Source organism: Anas acuta, chromosome 1 (assembly GCF_963932015.1).
Source record: "Anas acuta chromosome 1, bAnaAcu1.1, whole genome shotgun sequence".
NCBI lineage: Eukaryota > Metazoa > Chordata > Aves > Anseriformes > Anatidae > Anas > Anas acuta.
The window spans coordinates 56247488-56269748 of record NC_088979.1 but is presented as its reverse complement, the minus strand read 5'-3'; the positions used below and the strand labels follow the sequence as shown (position 1 = coordinate 56269748).

Genomic DNA, 22261 nt, shown 5'->3' with positions numbered 1-22261 from the left:
TACATTATGATGGTGATCTATAAATCTACCTGCTGTGTCTGTTTGTGGGTGCCCTAGGGAAATCCTTCAGCATTTCTGAAACCACCAAAAATGGATTATGTTCCGAGTTAAAAGTCTGCTCTTGGTATAGTCTTGGTATAGACCACGAGCTCATGCTGGTTTTGGTGGAGGGTCCTGTCTGCTGCGTGGAAGTGTTTCTTTCTCACTGCTCTGAATCTTTCCCATGTGACAGAACCTCCTTGCCCGTGGGACCGCCACCATGCGAGGCGCACCCGTGTGCCCTGCCTGGCTCCGGGCGGGCTGGCCTGGAGAGGCGATGGTCCCAGAGCATCTCCGGCTTGAGCACAGAGGAGACACCTGTGTAAAGCAGCGTCTGGTGGGGGATTGTTTTGGCTGGTCGTCTCTGTCGGCGGGTCATCGCCGCTCACCCCCGTCCCCAGGTTTCGTGCTCCGTTTGGCGAGCAGAAGGGGTTGCTCAGTCGGCATCCCCGTCGGAGACCCCTCCCCACCCTCCGCCGTGCCCTGGCTGAGGGCAGCAGAGCCGGGCGGCGCCCAGGGAGGCTCGGGAGGGCGAGGGAAGGTGTTGGGGGATGCAGGGCGGCAGGGAGCCGCTGCGAAGGTGTCGGAAGGAGTGCGAGGGAACTGGCGTGAAGGTGTGCGTGTTTGCGAGGGTGTCTGGGGAAGCACCCCGGAGAGCTAAGGGGGAGCAGCGGCTGCCGGTGGGGGATCCGTTGGGAACTCGCCGTCGCCCACAAGAAAAAGGCGTCAACGACACCCCCCGCCCCTCGGTCTTTTTTTCTTTATTCTCCTGCCTTTCTCCCGTCCCTCCTCCACCCCCTTTACCCTCGCCGCCCCTCGGCTCGGGAGGACAAAAAAGCTCCAGCGGTGCGTGTGTGTGCGGTGTGTGTGTGCGTGTGCGTGTGTAGGGAGGCTGGAGCGGGGTGGGACTGAAGAGCTGTGATTACAGCTCTCCCAGGAGAAGGAGATTGCTCTCTCCAGATGCTGATTTCCGAAGCACTTGGCAATCATCAGGCGGGAGCCTGCAAGAGGCGGCGGCGATAGCCGCCCGGAGCCGCTCCGATGGCAGCGGCGGGCGAGCGGGCGGCGGCAGCGCGGGGCTGAGAGGGGGCAACCGGGGCGGGGGGCGAAGAAGCCCCCGGCCCGAGCGGGGCTCCTCGGAGCGCTGCTCTGCCCCGAGCCCGCCTCGCTCCGCGCCCCTCCGCGCCCCTCCGCCCGCAGCCGCCGGAGCAGGGCGACGGGGCGCCCATGCGGTGACCCCCAGCGGCAGCGCAGCTCTCGGGGGGTCGCGGGGCGGGCGTGCTACCCCCCTGCAGCAGCCCCTCGTCCCGGAGGGAAGGAGAGAGGCTCTCGCTCGCCCGCTGCCCCCGGGGATGGGTCCCCGTCGGGGCTGAGCGCCCCGCCGCCTGCGCCCCTGCCCGTCGCGGGCGAGCCGGCGAGCAGCCATGGCAGCGGCCATCGCCAGCGGCTTGATCCGCCAGAAGCGTCAGGCGAGGGAGCAGCACTGGGACCGGCCCTCAGCCAGCAGGAGGCGGAACAGCCCCAGCAAGAACCGCGGGCTCTGCAACGGCAACCTGGTGGACATTTTCTCCAAGGTCCGCATCTTCGGGCTCAAGAAACGGAGGTTGCGGCGCCAAGGTGCGTCCACGGGGCCGGGAGCAGCCAGGGGGCGGGCGGGAGGGGGCGACCTGTGGCCACAAACTTCCCGGGCGAGGAGAGCCCCTCCCCGACTCCGGCTGCCCCCTCCCGGGGTTTCTTTTCAGCCGCGGGTTTGGGCTCCGGCCGCGGGAGCCGGGGCTCCGGGGGTCTCCTTGGGCGAGGTGGAGGCGTGTGGCGAGTCGTCTTACCCCACCCGCATCACTGCATCTCCCTTTCTCCATTTTTTTTTTTTTTTTTGGTGTGGTTGTAAGGACGAATAGTAAACGGCGCGTAAAGCCTTTCAAGTGTCCGGTGTCTGGGAAGGCAATTCGGGGGAGCCGTCGCTAATGAGACCCTTTGTTAAGCTGCTTGAGTGGTTTTGCCATGCAGCCTGTAGCGGTGCCCCCTCCAGCTGCCCTGAGCAGCAGGAAACGGTAACTTCCGAATTACGAAAGTAAGAAATATGTCACGGTTGGCAGCCTTGGGAGCTCATGTTTGCATCCCCCTCTGTGTGCCTTCCCACTGCTCTTCCGAGTAGTGCCCCTGAGTAGTGATGAGGAAGTTTGGCAGACAGTCCTGGGTAGATCGCAAGTAGTCAACAAGCCCAACATGTCTAAAACTGATACTATAGGGACTGCCTTTCATTACTACTTCATGTCTGGACACTAGGCATAAAAGGAGTTAAGTGATAACTCGACTTCCCTAGTTGTTCTTATTTTGTGATACTCAATATTCAACAGTGTTCAGAACTTATGATGACCTATTTTGTACTCATTCTCAGGAAACAAGTAGTTTTAAAACAAAAGAATTGTATCATGAAGAGTCACAATCTTAAGTATAACTCAAAACATGGATAATACTAATCAATGATGAAATGCAAGCTATACATTAGAGAATGCCACCATATGTTGTAGTTCAATATGTATCGATATGTAGTCGATACTACATCTCCTTTTTAAGCTGATGTGGAAGGTAATTTTAAGAAGCACCATTAATGATCTTCCCTAATCAATTTCTCTCTCTCTCTCTTTTTTTTTTTTTTTCCATGCTTCATATTTGAAATATCATACATTGTCAAAATAAATCCAATTTTATTTTTACATGGCTCTATTACAATAAGAATTATTTCTTATAACTTCTAATGTAAGCTAAATCTTGCCATTTTTAGATAATGATACTGGGAAGATGAGTTATTGCTCTCACTGCATGTCAGTGGTAAATTCGATTCAGGCTTATTTTTAGGCAGTCTGCATGTGAGAGAAGACTAGACTTCATAAGAAGACTAGAGTACTTGGTTTATAATGGTGGATTAATGTATGTAATGTTTGTGCATGAGAACAAGTTTAGGAGGGTTTCCTAACTTAACAATTGTTTTGAACCACCTGTTCACTCTTAGTTGGGGGACAACTCTGCGTTTGACTATATTACAGTTTGAAGAGGCGATGACTGCCTCTCGGCACTGAAATGCAAACATTTTCTTAGGAAGGATGAAGCTTAAAAGGAACTTCCAAAATCATCTTTCTTCATTCTTTCCTTTTTCATAAGGCACTTTGTGTCATGCTTGAATAAGGGCATTTGATTAGTATATATCTTACCTGTAACCCATACCACTCATACAGATGATATCTAAAAGAATGATTGGAATAAGGGCTGTTCACTTGTAAAGTCTGTAGCATCAAACCTTATTTCCTCTAAGAACCATTCAAATGAAGATATGATGAAGTTCATTTATTCATGTTAAGGTCTTGGAATTACTGTTCATCCAATAATTCATTCTGAAAAAAAAATACTATTATACCTTTTACTGTGTATGAACTTTACTTTTCATGATTCATAGAGTGATATTTGGAGTACCTGTGGATTCAAAGTTGTATGCTATTAGGAGGAAAGCTGATGAAACAAGTTGATTGCTTTAAATGTACAATTCATATAGAAATTAATATTTATGTGAGTCACTTTTTAGTTTATCTAACCAGAGTTAGTTTACCTAACCAGAGTTAAATGATTGCTGAATTCTTCACTGAAATTTACTGTCAAACCCATCAAATAAGTCTTTGCCAAGCAAAACAGGATGCATGTCAAAATATCTGTTGTCAGAAAGGCACTATGGAATTCTGACAAATAAATCTTATGTAGATGATATACAGAGTGTCATGAGAACATTGTGAAAAATGAGATAACCGAGATGTGACAAACAAAATGTAGCTTCTTCATTCAGTTCAATGGAAGTATAGAAGTATATATAAAATATCTTTAACATATATCAGTAAAAGCTAGACACATGGAATTAAAAGTGTTTTGCTTTGTAAAGTTCTTCCATATGAAAAATAAATGTCTACCCATCTTTAAAATAGACAGCAAAACCTAAATATGCTGCTTTTTTAATTCAAAATATACATTTTCTCTTGTATATACAAATGTACGTGATAGACAAATACTTATACACAATGTATGCACACTTACCAAGATGTTAGCAAACTTTTGAAAGTATTCTTTATTTCTAAACTCTTCTTTAAAAATGCCTGTTAATACTCTTGCTGAGTGGGGTTTATTTGTGCACAAATCAAGTTATTATAAATATATAATGCAATAATATCATATGCATATCTAATTGAATGTGATTTTTTTTTTTCTGTTGTGACTAATTTTCTGTGCATAGTTCTTCTTTTAGAAATATGTTTTGGAAGACTAACACTTATGAAGGGTAGCATAAAAAAAAGATCCAGGAGATCAATCAGGGTAAAGGGTAGTATTTTTATTTGCTTATATACTTATATACTCCAGTGATACATGCAGTGGTAATTTTAAACAGCTTTTCTAAAATTTGGCTAATGAACTAGACTGGTAATCAAAGTGATTTCTGTGAAAAACTTGTCTGGTAAGCTACTGAATAGATGAAACCACTTCCATTCACCAGACATCTTGGGTTCATATTGTTTCGTATTATGATATTTCAAATTTGTCTCATCTTCATTTTATTCTACTTGTCATCTGCAGAAGAAATCACTGTCATTAATTTTCAGGTAGCCATGAAGCCAAGATCTTGCCTGACACTGATGCCAGACATCAATTAATTATAAATCGTCCTCTTCTTCTGTATTAGATATTGTTCATTTCCAATTGTTTCCCAATTTATGGTAACATAATCGCAAGTGGAATGCTTGACAGACAAGATTTAAGGTTGTTTTGGGAAATAACCTAATATAACCTGGGACTATCCAATAACAGGAAGAAAACAAAAGCCAGTACTTTACCTCATGCATCTACAGAGTACAGAGATTAAAAACATATGATTACCACTAAGTGCAAATTCTAACTTCTTAGTGTATATTTTCATCTTCAAATGTAGCTTCTTTACTAATCTGAACAGTCATCATTTGTTTAATTAAGTCTCTTGAGATTATTTTACTGGAAAATATGCAACATTTAAATGTATTAAAAACCAAGTGTAATGTTTAGTGTTCCTCTGTGTTAATACCACATTTAGAGGTCTAAATTTATACATACAGTGTATAAATTCTGGAATGACTTGGCCTCTGATTTTGTATATTAATATTTATGAGAAAGAGAAACCCAGGGAACATGTTCAGAAAATGCACTGATTAGATTTTATTGCATCTACAAAGGTAATTTAATTCTCCAAAGAAAACATTTTTTGAAAAATCCTCAGAATATCAACTAATATTTTGAGATATATGTGGGAGTGGCCCAGAATTTCAGATGTAGATAATTCTCCATAATGCCTGAAGTAGTTTTTAGTTCTCCTTACCTGTAGACTGATATAAATGGACATGCCTCGTTTCCGGAAACTTAAGAACCTGCATAGAATTCCAATCCATTAACTCCAATCTTTGGATGATCTGTCTTGTTTGAAGTTTCCTTGGACCACAACCTGTAGCTGCACTTCCCTGTGTAACTGTCTCTAGAGTTAATTAATCTTAACAGCTCAGAAAAGCCCACGGTTTCTGCATTGTCTAAGTATAAAAGTTAGAAAATGAAGGTGTTTTTGCTGGGTCTTTTGCTAGTGTTGCTAATTCTTAATTTTTTTTTTTTCTTTTAATGAAATTGGCTAATCCACAACCCTTTTGGAACTAATGACCTAGTCTTAACAGTGTATATAAAAGAATCACTTCTTTTAAAATCATTTTTTTTTTTCTTTCTTTACTGCTAATCTATTCGAGCGATTGAATGCTCATCATTAATTGAAAATGTATTCTATTTCTTATGTAAAATATTATAAGCATATTTAAAATTCATTTTTAAAATGTGTGGTCTGCTAGACAGAGTGTCAAGTTTTCTTTTCCATACATTCAGTATTTCATGTCGACTCTGTTCTTGCTAACAGAGGCTTTAAAAATAAATATAATAATGGCTGGACTGTAATTCTCTTATACTGAATTGGTCTTAGTGGCTCTAAAAGTGATGAATGAGAGGATTTTGAGAGGAAATTGGGAAAGAAAACTTTTAAATGGTAACATAATTTTAGGGACCATTGATATTTAAGAATATTTCAAACATTAGTGAAATAATTTTGTGGGCCTTTAACCTACGTATAGTGCTGTACCAAAGTTATTTCAAAATATTTCTTATCTTAATGTCAAGCGAACAGAAAAACTTAACTATAAACATAGTATATCTTAAAATATTATGCTGAAAGTAGAAATCAGATAATTTCAGAGAGCAGTAAGTATTTAAATGTATGTTTTCTAAACATTCTGTTTGGTAGTAGTTGCATATTAAGATTTCTTTGAAATCATAGTTGTTTTGGCTTGAATTCCTTGCTTGTTTCATCTGTAAAGGACTGTGTATTTTTATCATTTTTTCTTCCTGATAAACATTGTTCTACATTTATTTGCCTCAGGAATTTTGCTTATCTGGAGTACATGTAAAATTGGAAGAAAACAAATTTCACTTTTCCTATAAACAATCATCACTTTTCATACTCTACACTTTGTAATTGCTGACTTAACTTTTCATTTGCAAATTAGCTCTTTATTCTTGAGTGATCTTGCTGGATCTCCAAAGTTCAGGCAGTTTCATTCCACACATAGTGTTCTATCTTTTTTTCCTTTTTTTTTTTTTTTGGGGGGGGGGGGGGAGGGAGGGGTTGTTTGATTGTTTTGTTTTTAGAAGGTATATCACATATTGAACCCATTAAACTTATTATAGAAATAATTTATCTGGTTAAGTGTTATATTAAGGGAGATTTCGGTACACACAGTTTCTGTTTCATGGTAAGAAACATTGTAGGTGAGGTTAGTTTTTTGTGCTGTATTTAAAGACTTTTAAAAATATACGTTCTATTAATGCCACTGATATATTAGTGGCAGTAATAAATTTAAATACAGAGCTAACAGTCAAAATGTTTACTGCAGAAAACTTTGCTGTTAAAGTCTTTTGATTTAGATTTTAAACATAACTGGTAAACTTAAGAATGCACAGAACTGTGAGATGAGATAGATGAGATACCTTTTTTTGAACAAGTGAATAGAGGTCTGTCTTAGTTGGTTATATGTAAGCTCATTTTTACCTTTGGCAAATATTAGAGAGTTAGTAATGCCTAGGAAGATATACCCCAATTGCATATATTCTTACTGTGACATCATTTTTTTTCTGAGACTCTTTAAAACTGGCACATTTTTGTTCTTTAGAGTAATTAGTGCTAATTCAGATCTTATGCTCTGCCATACTCTGAGTGGTGTGAAAATACAAGGAATAGACGATACTATATTTTATGCTAGAAAAGGATGAAAAAACTAGTAAAGCCCTGAATTTCTCTATTGTGACCTAAAATCTGCAACCTGTTTTCATTGTGTTGTAGACCATGAAGTTTTTTTATATTTAGTTTTGTATTTCAATTATATAAATCAGAGAGTAACCTTAATGTGACAAAGTTTTGATCTTCCAATATATTTTTTATGGAAATGAGAATTAAGAAACATACCCTTTCCTGGTGTTAGAATCTAGCTGCTTTTGGTGCTTGGGTTTAGCAATACATAACTGGAAAAAGTTAGAGGTAGATAGAAGTCAAACTCAGAACTCAAATTCTGATTCTGTTCCAAACTATAAATGATTTTAGCATATCCTGAAATATGTGACATTACATAATTTATATTTCTGTAGATAAATGAATATGTAAACAAAAAGGTGGATAATTCTGGCACTTCATAGAAAAGCTAACATAAAAATGAAATAAATAAGTGATAAAAAAGTGATAAAAGGTCGATACAAAATTTGCACTATGTTGAAAAACATACAGAAACATTTTACCCCCAAGGTTTTTGGGATGCAAGGTTGTTTCTGTTGCCATTTCTTAAAATGGTGAACATAAACTAATGGTATTGTCTATCTTAGTAAGGTTTTCATAGATGAAGCTAGATAAAGTTGACTGAAATGGGAATGTGAAGTATGTCCTTGCTCTAAGATAAAGGATAATCTCTAGGATGTAACTAAATTAAACAGTTTAATTAAATCCATAGTCTTGCTTCTAATCCCTTGGCCAGGTGTAGACTTTTTGAAAGGCACCAGAGTTAGAGTGCTATGAATTTCCTGTAAATTAAAACAGGTTTAGAACAGGGATGGGCAGTAATCAGCATAACTAAATGATGGAATTCAGCAATTGTTTGAAATATTGTCAAAAGTTTTGTTTCATGTAAGAATAATTCCATACTAAGAAACACAAGAGCACAGTCTTTCTCTCTGTAGAAATTAAAAATATATATATATATCCTTCTAAAGTATTTAATTATCATTTACATTTCAAAGCTTTCTACATTATTTTGTAATCTCCAGGATGTAGCTAATGTGTAGCTGCTGCTGCTTTGTTACTTTAAAGCCTGGCTCCACAAAACATATATTTTTGGTTGCCAGACTATTTTAAGAGCTTTATTTTATTATTTTATTTTTTTTTAATGCAAATGTGAGAAAGAAGGTAATGATCTTTTTAAAACCTCTCTCTCTCTCTCTCTTTTTTTTTTTTTTTAATGGTTCATTGTGCATGTAAATCTGAATGAAATTTCATGTCCCAGTGAAAAAGGACTTTTCAAGCCTCAGGGTGTTTTTGTTACTGATTTTGAAGTCACTTTGCAAACAACAGATACATTAAACTTAGAAGGTTAGCAGATTTCTTCACAGTAAATGGAACTATGAACTTAGAGGTAGGAGTTGCTACGAAGGTCTCCCTTAATGGAATAACACATTTTAGATATTTCTACATGTGTTCTTGTGAGAATGTGTACTTCTAGAACATTATAGATATTCATGTTCTTAATTACCAGTATAAAACTGGAGCAATAGATTTGCCACTAAATATGCTAAGCTTTTATTGTAGTGTTTTCCATAGCATGAATGAAAGATATCTTTGAAAGATAAGTATTTGCTTCAGACTTCTGTGATCATGAGTAGTATATTTTTGGTTTATTATGTCTATATATATGTGCATGTAAAAATTATACATCTATAATACCTACACTAAGTTAGTGCTCTTTAAAAAGCACACTGTAGTGAAATAGTGAGTGCTTTACCAACAGTAAGTCTATTTCAGTATAATACTTACATTTTCTTTCCAGAATTTCCAACAGTGTTCTTCACATAAGAACAAACATTTTTTGTGTATGAAGTTTATTGGTAATTCATAAAGAATATTCTGTTTTCTAGAGGATAAATAAATTAAGTATTTGGGTGGGGGGAGTTATATTTGTTTTAATCCATGATTTTTCTTTTTATTCTTTTTTTTTTTTTGTATTTAAGAACAGATTTCTAATAAATTGATATATTCATAATTGTAATGAAGTAATGAAAAAAAACACATTTTTTTCTCCAGTTACTCCTTCTTGTAACCTAAACTATGTAGTTCACAGATTATAGTTCATGACTTGTCCAAAATCTTGCAATATTTACTGAGCATTTAATAATTCACACACTTAACTACCTTATGCATTGTCAATGTCTCAGATTAAACAGATGTTTCTCTAATTTTCATCCGTGTAGTTTATGCATAACTGAGACTTGAATTCCTCTACCTTAATTAGTGGTTTGTATCTCTTCATATGAAATTCTGATGAGTTGAAACATTTACCACTGTAATCTGTATTCCAGTTACTATGAAATAAATGAACTCTTAAACTTCATTGCTCTATTTCCTTCTTTCACTTGTCTTGATGTGTAATCAGAACAAATACACATGAAATGTGTATATTTTTTCTCAAGAGCATTTTAAACTGTGGTATTTAAGCCAACAAAAATTAAATTGCATCATCTATAGGATCTCATTCTGTGATATGAGAAAAAGGTTTGCATGGCAAAATGGCTTTCCTTGATTTTAGCAAGGCTCCCCCTTTGTCCACTGCAAGCCTTGTTCTAGAGCTCTGGGCAGTCTTGTATCTAGAGATGTACTTATGTCATCCATCTATTATCCGTGCTTGCCCTTAGACATGTACATGCATGATTACAGGTTGAAGACTTATATAGAGTTGTCTTTCCCTTCTCTTGTTTGGAGATGCACAAAAACTAATAATGTATTTCTCCTGCTATTAATTCCTTTTCATGATCTTTTCAGTTATCTTGGATGGTGACTGTGTCAAGAAACAGGATTAACTATAAAATAGCATAGGATACGTTAGTGATTTTTGTAGGATACGTTAGTGATTTTTGTATAGAATACTGTCCCTGGGATAGAAAAATAGAGGGAGAAGTATCCCTGCTGATGCTGGTAGTCTGAAGAAATGAAAGCCTTTGTCACTTCTAATACATATATTTTAATTTAGCTTGTGTATATTTTGAAAATAATAATTTGAAAATATATATGTTCCTCCTAAGGAACCAGTTTGAAAATTATTAATAGTGATATACAGGTAGTTTTCACTACCAAGCAAGTTATTCTTTTATCTGCATATTTTTGATATGCATACTCTTTATTTGAGTATCCAGTATTTATGTTCATCTCAAACTCCAAACAAGGTCTGGTACACAAATTTATAACTGTGTAATTTATGATTTATAACTTCTTTTTTTTTTTTTTTAATATTAAAAAATGAAGAGCATAGTCTTGTTTTCATCACTAGCATAGTTTTGGCTCACTTAAATTAACAGTCTGGATTCTGAGAACCCTTTTTTTCTCGCTTTTTATTTTTTTTTCTCTTTGAGAATGGATTTGTGCAGAGGTTACTTTACAGCTGAACTCTTATAGGCATTAGGTTGATAAATCCCACTTTGTTATTGCTTCCAGTTATATTTTGTTTTTCTGACAAAGTAAAATGAACCATCATTCTATTTTTTATGTCCATAGACTTGTGGTAGGGCAAGTGAGAGACCTGTTTCCGCAGAACCTCACTAGTGGTTGCAATATTTAAGAAAAAGGGAGATACAAATATTTGAATTCCACCTCTAAAAGACAGATGCTCCCTAATTTGCAATTTGTGTACAAGTAGGAAAATTAACATTTTAGTCCTTTGTTGTTATAAATTTATTTAGCAAATTCTGTTGTCTAAAGCGACTGTGAGGTTGTGATGTTACTACTCTAAAACAGATTTTTGATGTAGTACACATGATTCTGGAAATCTTTAAAATTGAAATGTAGTGCTCTATAAAAAGTGTTCTTCTATGTAAGATATATCAGGTTTTCCGTATAGTTAAAAACTGCTAACATCTAAACCTGAATAATCTGGTTGTAGTTAAACTAAGGTTTAATAGCTGTACAGTGTTGTATCAGAGTTGCAGAATCAAGCCAATAGCCATCTCAGGGCTGCTTATCATATTCAGTACAGTTCAGTCAGCCAGTCATCACTCTGACATTACCAAGGTTTCATGTTGGCAGACATAATGATTGAAATGAACCTGTGGCATAACACACTTCTGTTGGACTATTAGGGCAGATTACTAGCTTGTTGGATATCACCGGGCAGATCCTATTCTATGTTGTGAATAAACACTCAAAAGTTTGGGATCTGACTTACTAAAACTCTCCATTTCCTTGCAGAGTTCCAATAATAACTAACAAAAACAGGGTTTGAGCAGCCCCAGTGGCACAGGCATGAGGAACATAGTGAATCTGATCTTAAAAAAGAAAATGTTTATGCTTAAAGATTCTTAACTCTGTTTTTTTAGCTCATTACCAGCTTCACACAGTATCAGTATTCTCTTTTTTTTTTTTTTTTTTTTTTTTTTCAGTTGACATTTGTTTTAAATATAGCAAGGGATATATTGGCATAAGAAACATAAGCCTGTTTTCTACTCTTTTCTACTTCTACTGAGGTAGAATAAGGATAAAGTATTTGAGAGTAGTTGAGAGGGGGATGCATTACTAGTAAATTACTGATTTTATTATTCCAAAAGCATACACTGCAGCTTTGGCTAAGCTTTAAGAAAATTCAACCCTATTAAGGTGTGGAAAGGGTAAGTTAATGCATCTAATCAAACTGACCAAAGATTGTAATGTTTGTAGATTAAGTAAAGAGAATGTCATTTCATTTTTTATTTTTTTTTAGTTATTTCTTTACTGATACTACTTTACTCATACTACTATCCATCTAGGACATAACCGGGGTTGTTTGGAGAAGTTGTCTTTGAATTCAGGCTTCTTACTCATGTAAGTAGCGTGATTCTAGTGTTCCTCACTATAGGAGGGAAACCAGAAAAGTTTGGAGCCTGAAGCAGCATAAGGGTTTTGCTTCTTTTTAGGTATTTGTTTTGCAATTAATCATACAAAGGATGACAAATACTACTATAACAAAGACCTGACATAGAGACAGTCTTTATTTTTTATTTATTAATGTATTTAATTAAATGAAATGGATCTAGTTTTTGACAGCGTAACTGTTTATATATGTAATAGTGTTAGTTTTAGCTGATTTCCTGATAGGTTTGTGCTATCACATGCAAACAGTTTGGGTGTATGCTGTTTATTTTCTAAAGCAGTGCAGATGTGACACCAGAGCACTAATGGCACAACTCTTATCATGAGTCCAATAGATTGTGGCATACAGAGTTCTTTTTTAGGGATATGTCATAGCTGTGTAGGAAGTGAAAAAATGTTTCTTCACTTCTGCCATAGTATCAGCAGTGTCTCACACAGTGGCTCTAATATGTTGACAGCTCAGTGAGTCCTGAATGCCTCCATTTGGTTATGGGGTTGAATTTTTATCCCTACGAAGGCTTTTTTTTTTCTTCTTTATTTCTTCCTTTAAGTAACATGAAAATTGCACAGTTTTGGACTCTACTGTCTACTGCCATGGAAACAGAGAAGTGTCTTTATGGGACAACTATTGAAATAATAGTCTTTTTTGGTCTTGTATCTCTTGCTGAGCTTTGAGAGAACATTTTCATGATGAATTGGCCTTTGGTCATTCTTCTGGATGCAATTGGACTTTCTGGATTTTGAGTGCATGGCTTGTTATGTTTATTCTTCTCTCTTTACTGGATCAGTGTTTTTTAAACAATTGTAAGGCAGCTGATTGGTGAGCTCATTTTGAATATTGTCAGTTTGTCTATTTATTTACTGGCATCTAAGCAGCCGTTTAAATGGAAGGTGAGAAGATTAGATTAATTTTCTATATTGGGGTCATTCAGACTCTATGTGTGGAGCAAGAGAGAAATTTTCCTATTTGCATTCCCACAAAAGAAGGAGAAATATGAATTTTTATAGCTCTGAAAGCCCTTTGCCACAAATTTTGCATGCAAACTTCAGCAGAGATGCTTTTGAAAGGAAACAGAATTGTTCTCCAAACATCCCAGTATGAAGCTGCTCATTCTTGCCATTTGGATTCATGGGGATTTATTTTGTCATCCTGTGTTGTGAACGTAAGACTGAAGAAAGGCTAGCCATGATGTGCTGGGCTGTTGTTTACTCCTTACAGTAACATCAGACAGTGCTCAGTCTCACTTCTTGCTCCAGTGGGAACAGTGAAACAGATACCATGGTGTTTATATGCTGCTTATGCTTGGGTAGCTATTTGTCTGCAAATTAAATTTGAAAAGCAGTAGGAAGGAGAGAAGTTGGTCTGACTCTCCTAGCAGCAGGATGCAACTATAATGTGTAACACATGTAGATCAGTTATGATATTAGATGTTAATATTGCTCCATACATTTGTGGCAAGCGTGTACAGTGTAGGGAATGTTGCTTCAACAAGCACCTGGACTCTGGAAGAGAACGATGACTCTTTCTGTGATGAAGTTGAGACCTAAGTGCCCTTGGCTCAGCTGTGACAAGAATTAAACCACGGGAAAACATGCTATCTTATGCCTATACCTTGAGAGTACTCAAAAAAAAAAAAAAAAAAAAAAAAAGGAAAAAAACAGAGAAGTGTTTTGTGGTCTGCTTAATAGTCACCTCCTAAGAGCAGAACATTACAGTGGACTGGAAACTGCACTGTCTGCCTAAAAGCTGTGGCTTGGAAATCGTAGTAGTAATACCAACAAATTATTAAACAAAGCTGTTCAGAAAATGCCTTTACTGTCATCTGGGAAAACAAAATAACATTTAGTTTTGTAGGGTTTCACACTGGTAAGTATGCTGTATTTTCTGTTTTGTCAGGACAACATTTCTATTCAAAACCTGTTTTGATACACACAACCTCCCTGGGCAGGACTGTATAGCCACATTGGATAGGTACCTGATTACCCTATGGAAAAGAATAAAATGAGTATACCTATTTTGTTCCATCTAAGAAAACCTATGGTAGGTATACAGGACTTACTGAAAAAGTACTGTAACATGAAGTAGTCAAGCTTTACCTTTTAATTTACAGGTTCTTTAATGCCTCTTATCTGCCATGTTCCTGTAATTTCATATATTAAAACAAAACCAAGGGGAGTAATAGTTTGTTTGTGACACACTACTTAATGGCAATTATGTAATTTTGGTCAGTGGAGTGGAGTTGGCAGTAAAGTCAGGTTCTGCTAGAAGTGGAGAGGCATTTAATGATGAGTAGTAAAGAAGGGCTAGAATTCACTGAAACAGCTCTGAACTGCAGGTTTGTTCTTGTATCCTCAGTGTATTTCACTGAGTTTATTTTTCTTACAGTTTTCTGCTATTAAAACAGGTAATTGGAATTGGTTTCAGTTCTGTAAAGGGAAAATAAATATAGTCAGTTGATTCTGGGACTGTAAAGACAAAACCTGCTTACGGCCACAACCCACTTCTGTAAAGATTTCCGTAAACTAAATCAGACACTTTGAATCCATTTTACTTGTTTCTATAAGTCAAGAAACAAGTAAAGTTACATATACATATATCTTTCAAAACTGAAATTCCTCATTTTGGCATGTGAAGGGGCAGAACTTACTCCTCATTCCATCACTGGACCTAGCAAGCAACACTTTGAGAGTAATTACTGCACATTAGAAGTAACCTTGGCAGAAATATATGCATGATCAGAGTTTTAATAACAACAACAAAAAAATGCATTTAGCACTTTAGAAAAAGAGCTCATTTATGTGCATTAATTACTGATAATTCTGATATCCTTCTGGCTTTGTTTACATTTGTAAGTTTTAACACTGTGGCTTTAACATTGGAAACTTCAGTGTTGCAAACACTCAGGAAGGTTATTACCCTGTCTATTATGACTCCTGCACCTGACTCCTTTCTACACTACTGCTGAAATGTATCAGCGACCAATTAACTGGCAAAAATTTCTAACACAACCTCAGTGTGGTCCACACTGCTGATTTTGTTTAATTTGCTAAGCTATGCAGAGAGAGCTTAGTGATACCTTACAAAAGGTGAGATATACGGCACTGCCTAACATCTTTTAATCATCTGGAATAGGGTGCCTTAATTTTTCATCAATCTTTCCATTTCCAGACTTCTTTTCTTCCCTGTTTTCTTATTTCCAAACATATCTAACCGATAAAGAAAGCATACAATACTTCATTACTGATGATCCTTAGTAGATGCATTCTGTCTGTGTTAGAATGTGATATGCCTAGTGAGGGGAACTGGCAGAGTGTGGATAGATGCTGGTACAAGTTAATGATGTGAAATACATTGGAAAAATGGCTCTAGGATGGCAGCCTTTCTGTTTGGTCCTGGGCTTGGAAGTCATGCAAGCTACACAAGGTGTTGTAAATGACAGTAAAAGCTGTTTGCTGCATTAAGTATTTTCTGTAATTCATATATTATAGAAGGAAGGTTATATTCTTTGTAATTTGGGGAGTCGGAGGGGAAAAATAATATTTTGGGGAATGCTTGTATTCTTTTTGAGAGGCCAGGATGACCTAATTCTATGAACTAGCAGATTTAGAGGAATGATTATAAGAAACACATCTTTTCCAGTAACCTTGCAGATACAAAGTCACTCATTTCACAGTTTCAAAAGAATAAAAATATTTTCTGAAGCAATAAAAGACAGAGATAATTTTGTTTTTCTAAAGGATAAAACCAACTGAGCAAATACTTGTCTTTCTACACATTACAGTTGAATTAAAAGTATGTCTTCCTTTAAGTTCACTTTCATTTTGAAGATACCGAAATATATCTATGAATTCATTAAGCCACTGTGGCCTATTACAAGTAAATTTGAAGGTTCTCATTTGAATTGTGGGGGTTTTGTGTGTTTGTTTGTTTGTTAGTTTCAAAGTGTCGGTGATCAAGCTACTCATATGTTTCATAAAGAATTTGTTTTGATTTAAAATACAACTAAAATTATTCTCTTTGTAGAAGTTTTATTGGATGCATACTAAAATGTGCCATGCTTAGTATTCAGATAGATTTCAATACATTCCATTGGTTATCTAGCATAAATTTTTAGAGAATTTGTACTATCAGAAATAAACAAGCTTGCTAACCTTTGAATGTTGAAGTACAGCAAGGCTTAACATCAAGAGCTGTGTAGATTCAAATGTCCAATCATCATTCCAGTCATCTTAAGGAAGCAGAGATTTATTTTCAGCAACTCTACTGAACATAAATTTTGTAAGGGTTTGTGCAACTTTTGTGTTTTTACATAATTATAATGGAGTGAGATCAGTGGGCTTCACCTTTGCTGAAGAGGGTTGAACAGTGCACCTGTGTGTGTGTAAAATCTGAGATTTTCTATTTCTGTTGAAGCAGGGGTGAAGCTTTGCCCTAATGTATAAGAGACTCTTTAGAAACTCTGAGTCATTAATTTTGCAAATTGTTCAATTACCTTCTGTTATGCTATATTCACTCGAATTTGGTTTTATTCTTTATGCTTGCAACTATAATTGCTTTTTTTAAGGACTGTATATCATCAGGGAAGGAGAAGAGAATTAACCAAATATTTTAGAGTAAGCAAGTAAAGCAAAATTTTCAAGTGTCCACAGAAGTCCTTCTGAGACACATGTTACAGTCTTTTGTGTCCTTCTGATAGCGTTTGTTGGACCGATGTTTTGTTTTTAGCTGAAACTATTTTAACTCTCCCATCGGGCTTGGACAAATTTCAAATTTCCATCAGAAAAAGATTGTTTTGTTAAAAACTTTTTGTTGGAGAAGTATCTTGAGGCTTGAGAGTTTTTTGTTGAATCACAAGATGTAACAAACAGCTCTGTGTTTAGAGCACTTTCCTAATATACAGAACTTTCAAATTTGAGTTCCTTTTCTCATTGGTTCACCTGTTGGGCAAAAATAATTCAAACTGTATTTCTACTGAAAATACAGATTGCCAGACTTCTAGTTATTCTTGTACAAGTAACTCTAATATTGTTTTTCCCTTCCTTTTAATTAGTCTTTAAGAAAGTTTTGTTTTCTGTTTTGTTTTGTTTGTTTTTTTGCTTTGTTTTTCCTGAAAAAAAAAATAAAAAATCAAGATAGCTGTAAAGCTTTTTTCAAAATACTTTGCAGAAGTCAGATAATAGGTTACTGATACTTTTCATCAATGCCAGGACATTATCAGAGAGTGTATGGTGGTATGGAGGGATGGTCGCTGTAGGACACTATTTTTTCTGGGATATTTGGATTCCATTGACATTCCAGTATGCTTTTGAACCCATCAGTTGAGTTTCTTTGACTTTTGGAAGGAGATTCATCTGATCGAATGCAAATGCTGACTGTGTAGACATCAAGACTTGGTGACCTTGACAAACTTGACCAAGACTTGAAAGTTCATATTTTGGCTGTCATGCAGTTAATGAAAGAAACTTTTATTTTTAGGATGACATCCTGAAGCAGATGGCTCCACTAGCTGTGGAGGAAGAGAGGCTGTGAGAGCTTGGGAGATGCGTACTCTAGAAGTCATAATGACTTCTATTCCAGAGTCCTACTTTGGAGTAGGTTGCTTCTGGTTCCTGAGAAACTGCATGGCAGGCCTGAGGAGAGCTGAGACCTCTGAAAGTACTACAGGTTCCAAAATCAAGCTGTCTACATCTTCAAAACATTCTTCTGTTCCTGAACTGACAGCAGGCTCCCTGGCAGAGTGTGAGCCTGAACTGTTGGGGAGCTTTTCTTTGCATTGCAGTGGCAGCTCAGCTTCCTAGTCCCCAGGTCTGTGAAGACGAGGAGAGAAAAAAAAAAATAAATAATAATAATAAAAGATTCTTATCTAAAAGAGAAGCTTGATTTCTAAAGAAAAATTAGTCTTTTATGATGGAATAAGTAAATTGTCTTAATTTTAGCTCATATCACTAACATTTAGCTTTTACATATCTGGAGTTCAGATACTTCTGTGGAAGAAACTTGAAGTATTTACTGATATTTAATTATTTAAGAGATTTTGAAATTTCAACATTTTAGACTTTTACTGGTATCCCAACACTATAAAAGGTAATCTTCATATTTATTTCCAATTTAGTCCAGTTTTAAATGTAAGGATTTTTAGAGAAGTCTTAGATCTATTAACAGTACTCAAACACTGCCATTAAAATACTTCTTGAGGTTTCAAAGGGGATAATTTCATTTATACATTATTTATTCCAAAATACTATATCCAGTAGCTAGCATGAATTGTACAAAATATAATTTTAAATTAGTTTATTTTATTTAGAATTGTCTGGCAACTGTTGACAAAGGTGTCTTTTATTGTCTTTTCAGTTGCAATCATCACTAGATATTAAGGCACTGGGAAAATTTTATAATCTGTCATTCTGCTACACAGATAGAAGGCTTCTGATAAGTAATGTTTATTTTTGCTGACATCCATTTATTTTATTAACGGTGGCAAGTCTTTTCCCCTTGCTTTCACTCCCGCACTTTAAATTGTTCTATTAAAAACCTTCCACCTGCCTTTACAGTGGGATTAATACTGTTATATTATACAAATAAACACATTCAATTTAATGGAAAATCAGGGTAGTAACTGTCCTCTGACATGCCTATAAATAGTGGTTTCTGTATATCCAGTTGTTAAATGTGTCTTTTCCAGTCATTGCACATCCTTTTTTATAACCTGATGGGGGCTTCTACATCCTTGACTAAAATGCAGAAAACCTCATTTTCATTGCTGCTTTGGAAAACACATCCAACCTCTTAGTGCTTTATTGTCTATCAAGTGAGGGTGATGCTGATCTCCTGTGTTTAGGATCTGCCTGGGAATCTGCTGGCAGCTGGGCATTTTTACTGTAACTGCAATATCAGGCCAGTGCTCATTCTCCTCCAGAACATGCTTTGTTAGTCATGTTAGAACATGATTAGACCAATCCCCTGCAAAGGGGATTGGTCTAATCACATCCATTCCTCTCCTAATCAAGACATCTGGGCTTGGTGAACAGGAGTATCTGTCACATCTTGACATCTGGGCTTGGTGAACAGGGCTGTCCTCACTTTCTTCAAGCTGAAAGTCCCAGCATAAAGAAATAATAATTTCAATGCATAATTGTATGATCTTTAAAATATTTATTTAAAAAAAAAATCAAAAACTAATCATGTTCTAAGAATAATAAAAATGCAAACTAGAAATGCAAAGGCAACTTGTGCTGCAATCTTGATAAGAAATCAAAAGCTATCTTTGTTCTTTCTTTTCATTAGAGCTGGACTTCCAGAGATTTCAGGAAGCAGCTGAGGAGTTTCCATAGAGGGCACTTACTGTGCAGTAGTACATGAGCACATGACACTTTCTGAATGGGAAGGATGTTGATTCTGCTTTTAAGAGAATTTGAGTATTGCAGTAGTTTCCATGATGTATCTATATTTTAGAATTGGGTATATCACTATGACAAGTTCTCTAGGTTTTAGATACTTTCACATATATTAGAACCACTCTGGTAGATGAAACCAGAAGCCAAAGAACTGATCTCATTAGCTCCAGTGGTAAGGATTTTTGTGTTTCTTCATGTTAGATGGGATAGATGGGACTAGGCTATTTTTAAAGATACATTACTTTGCAAGCTTCCTGATTCTAAAATGCAGAACTTATAGCAACAAAAGACTTCAAAGACAAACTAGTTTAACCATGTTGCTCACTGTAGGACAAAGAAGAGAACCTAGAAGCATTCTGGAGTAAGGTTTTTATTTTCAGGTAGACATTTCCAATTTTTATGATTTTTTTTTTTTTCAGTGTTGAAGTAACTATTTACTTCAGGTTGCCAGACAATTTAAATTAAAAAAAAAATATTACACTTAACTTTAAAATTAAATATTAGTATGTTGTGAAATTAATTAATTTAAATTCTTTGACTTACTGATTTTTTGTTTTTTTTTGGTGTGACCTGTTTTTTTTTTTTGTTTTGTTTTTATTTTGTTTTTTTTTTTTTTTTTTTGGTGGTGGTGGTTTACTTTTGTGTGTGTGTATGTGTGTGTTTGTTTGTTTGTTTGTTTTTGTTGTTGTTATTTTGTTTTGTTTTGTACTGGAGAAGTTATACAGCATTTTTCATTTTGGTCTAATAGAGATGAATGGAAAAGCTTTTACTTTTTTCTTTATTGCTTTTTATATTGTTGTTGTTTTTTTTTTTTTCTTCTTCTTTAATTTCAGAAAAAAACAAATGACTCTTGGTTTTAATAACAATGGTTAGTTGCCCTACTTCAGTCAGTTTCTGGTGATTTGAAGTCTCAGATAAGTCTTTTTCCTGTTGCAAATACAGAGGGTAACACCAGTGTTCCCTTACTCATGCCATCTAACTTTAGACTTCTGTCTTTAGCATTGGGTTCTCTGAATAGTTTCTGACTTTTCAGAGAGTGAGTCAGCACTCATCATAGAAACCTAAATTCATGTGGTGTAAAAAGTTTCTAGTCATATGGTGTAAATAGTTTCTGAGCTGTGTGTCAGTCCTCTGCAACATGAGTAGCTAACAATTCTCTACTTCATTGTTATCAGGAGGAAGTAACTTTATAAAGGAAAAGGGAAAAGGGAAGGGGAAGGGGGAGAGATAGGGAAGGCAAGGCAAGGGACAATAAAATAATAATAATAATAAAAAACTCTGTTGTTTTGGTAATACAGTGGGCAAAATCTATATGCTTATTTTAGATAGGGAATGGCCCCAATCTTCAGGCTTTATTTTGAAATGAAAGCCATTGCTCAGCTGCTTTCCAATGTTCTGTGCTTCCTTTGCTGTGTTGCTATGTTCTGTAGAAACAGCTGAAGTGATACTTTGATTACAAAGTGGCAGAATTCTGGTTTGTCCACAGAAAAATGCACTAAAAAAACCTTCTGTAAGTTCTGTAGCACTCCACAGCTGTGGTGTGAAAGCAGATGGGAAGTGGAGAAAGAAGGGAGGGTGCTTGCTGCCTGCACCAGGGACTGGGTGCTGCCATCGTGTCACCAGAAGCATGACAGCATATTAGTCAGGGTGATGAGAGCTTTTAACTTCTCTTTCCACCTTCCTTCTCTTCCTTCTCTGGTAAATCCATGCTCTGCACACAGCTAAAAATAAGTTCTTAGAAAAATCAAGTATAGCCTGCTTGACAAAGACACTTACATGGATTTTAATGAATAACTTAATAAAGCATAATCAAGGCTCATATGTGCCCTTCCTGTCTGTGTGTAGAAAAGGGAATTTGTCTTGTGTGTTAAATTTGAACAAGATTTAGAACACAGATTTCTTCTATTATTTGTGTATAGAAATAGAGAACTACCTTGAAGGCCTCAAAAAAAAAATAAATCATATACCATGTAAGCTTTGTTGGAGAGAAAGCAGACATTTTTAGACAGTTAGACAGTTTCCTGAATTAGATATCCTTTTTTTTTTTTTTTTTTTTTTTTTTTTTTTTTTTTTTTCTGACTACACTGAGGAGGATGAGAAGTTTTAATTGAAGTTTTAATTTATATCACAATAAAAAGTAGAAGGGTATTTCATGCTATGTTATATTGTTGATGTCTGTGTATTTACACAAGATGTCTGATGTCAGTACATGTCTGTGTATTTACACAGATGAAATGTAGTGTGATACTAAACTTTATTGGGTTTCACCTGCAGTATGAAGCACCATCAGCATCTGTAGTTAAGGTACAATGGAATAACCTCCAGGCACCTCATCAAACTGTCCAAGGGAGTATGAATGTTAGAAAATGAAAATATGGCAGGCAGGGATTTTTTACACCACACTGTGTTAGCATGGGGTTTTGAAGTTAGTGTGCTGATGAGACTGCAGCTGAGATGGTGTCAGCCATGCTCTGTGCTGCTGGTGGGGCTTGGGGCTGCCTGCCCTGCACTGGGCTCCCAGTGAGGAACTGCAAGCCTTGCTCTCACGTTGGAAAGCTTAGGTGCCAGATGTGAAAG

General features: G+C 36.7%; 1 protein-coding gene across 10 annotated transcripts in view; it reads left to right on the top strand.

Moving 5' to 3' along the window:
• Positions 1-22261, top strand: part of FGF14 (fibroblast growth factor 14) — a 416126-nt gene that overhangs the window by 267537 nt on the left and 126328 nt on the right. The window contains exon 1 of one of the 10 annotated variants that reach the window (XM_068677865.1): positions 852-1656. The exons of 8 other annotated variants lie outside the window; for them this stretch is intronic. In XM_068677865.1, the coding sequence (XP_068533966.1) occupies positions 1464-1656 (193 nt within the window). In that variant the 5' untranslated portion in view covers positions 852-1463. Of the gene's footprint in view, positions 1-851; positions 1657-22261 lie in introns of those variants that run through there. One more of the 10 variants, XM_068677838.1, reaches the window with a different exon arrangement.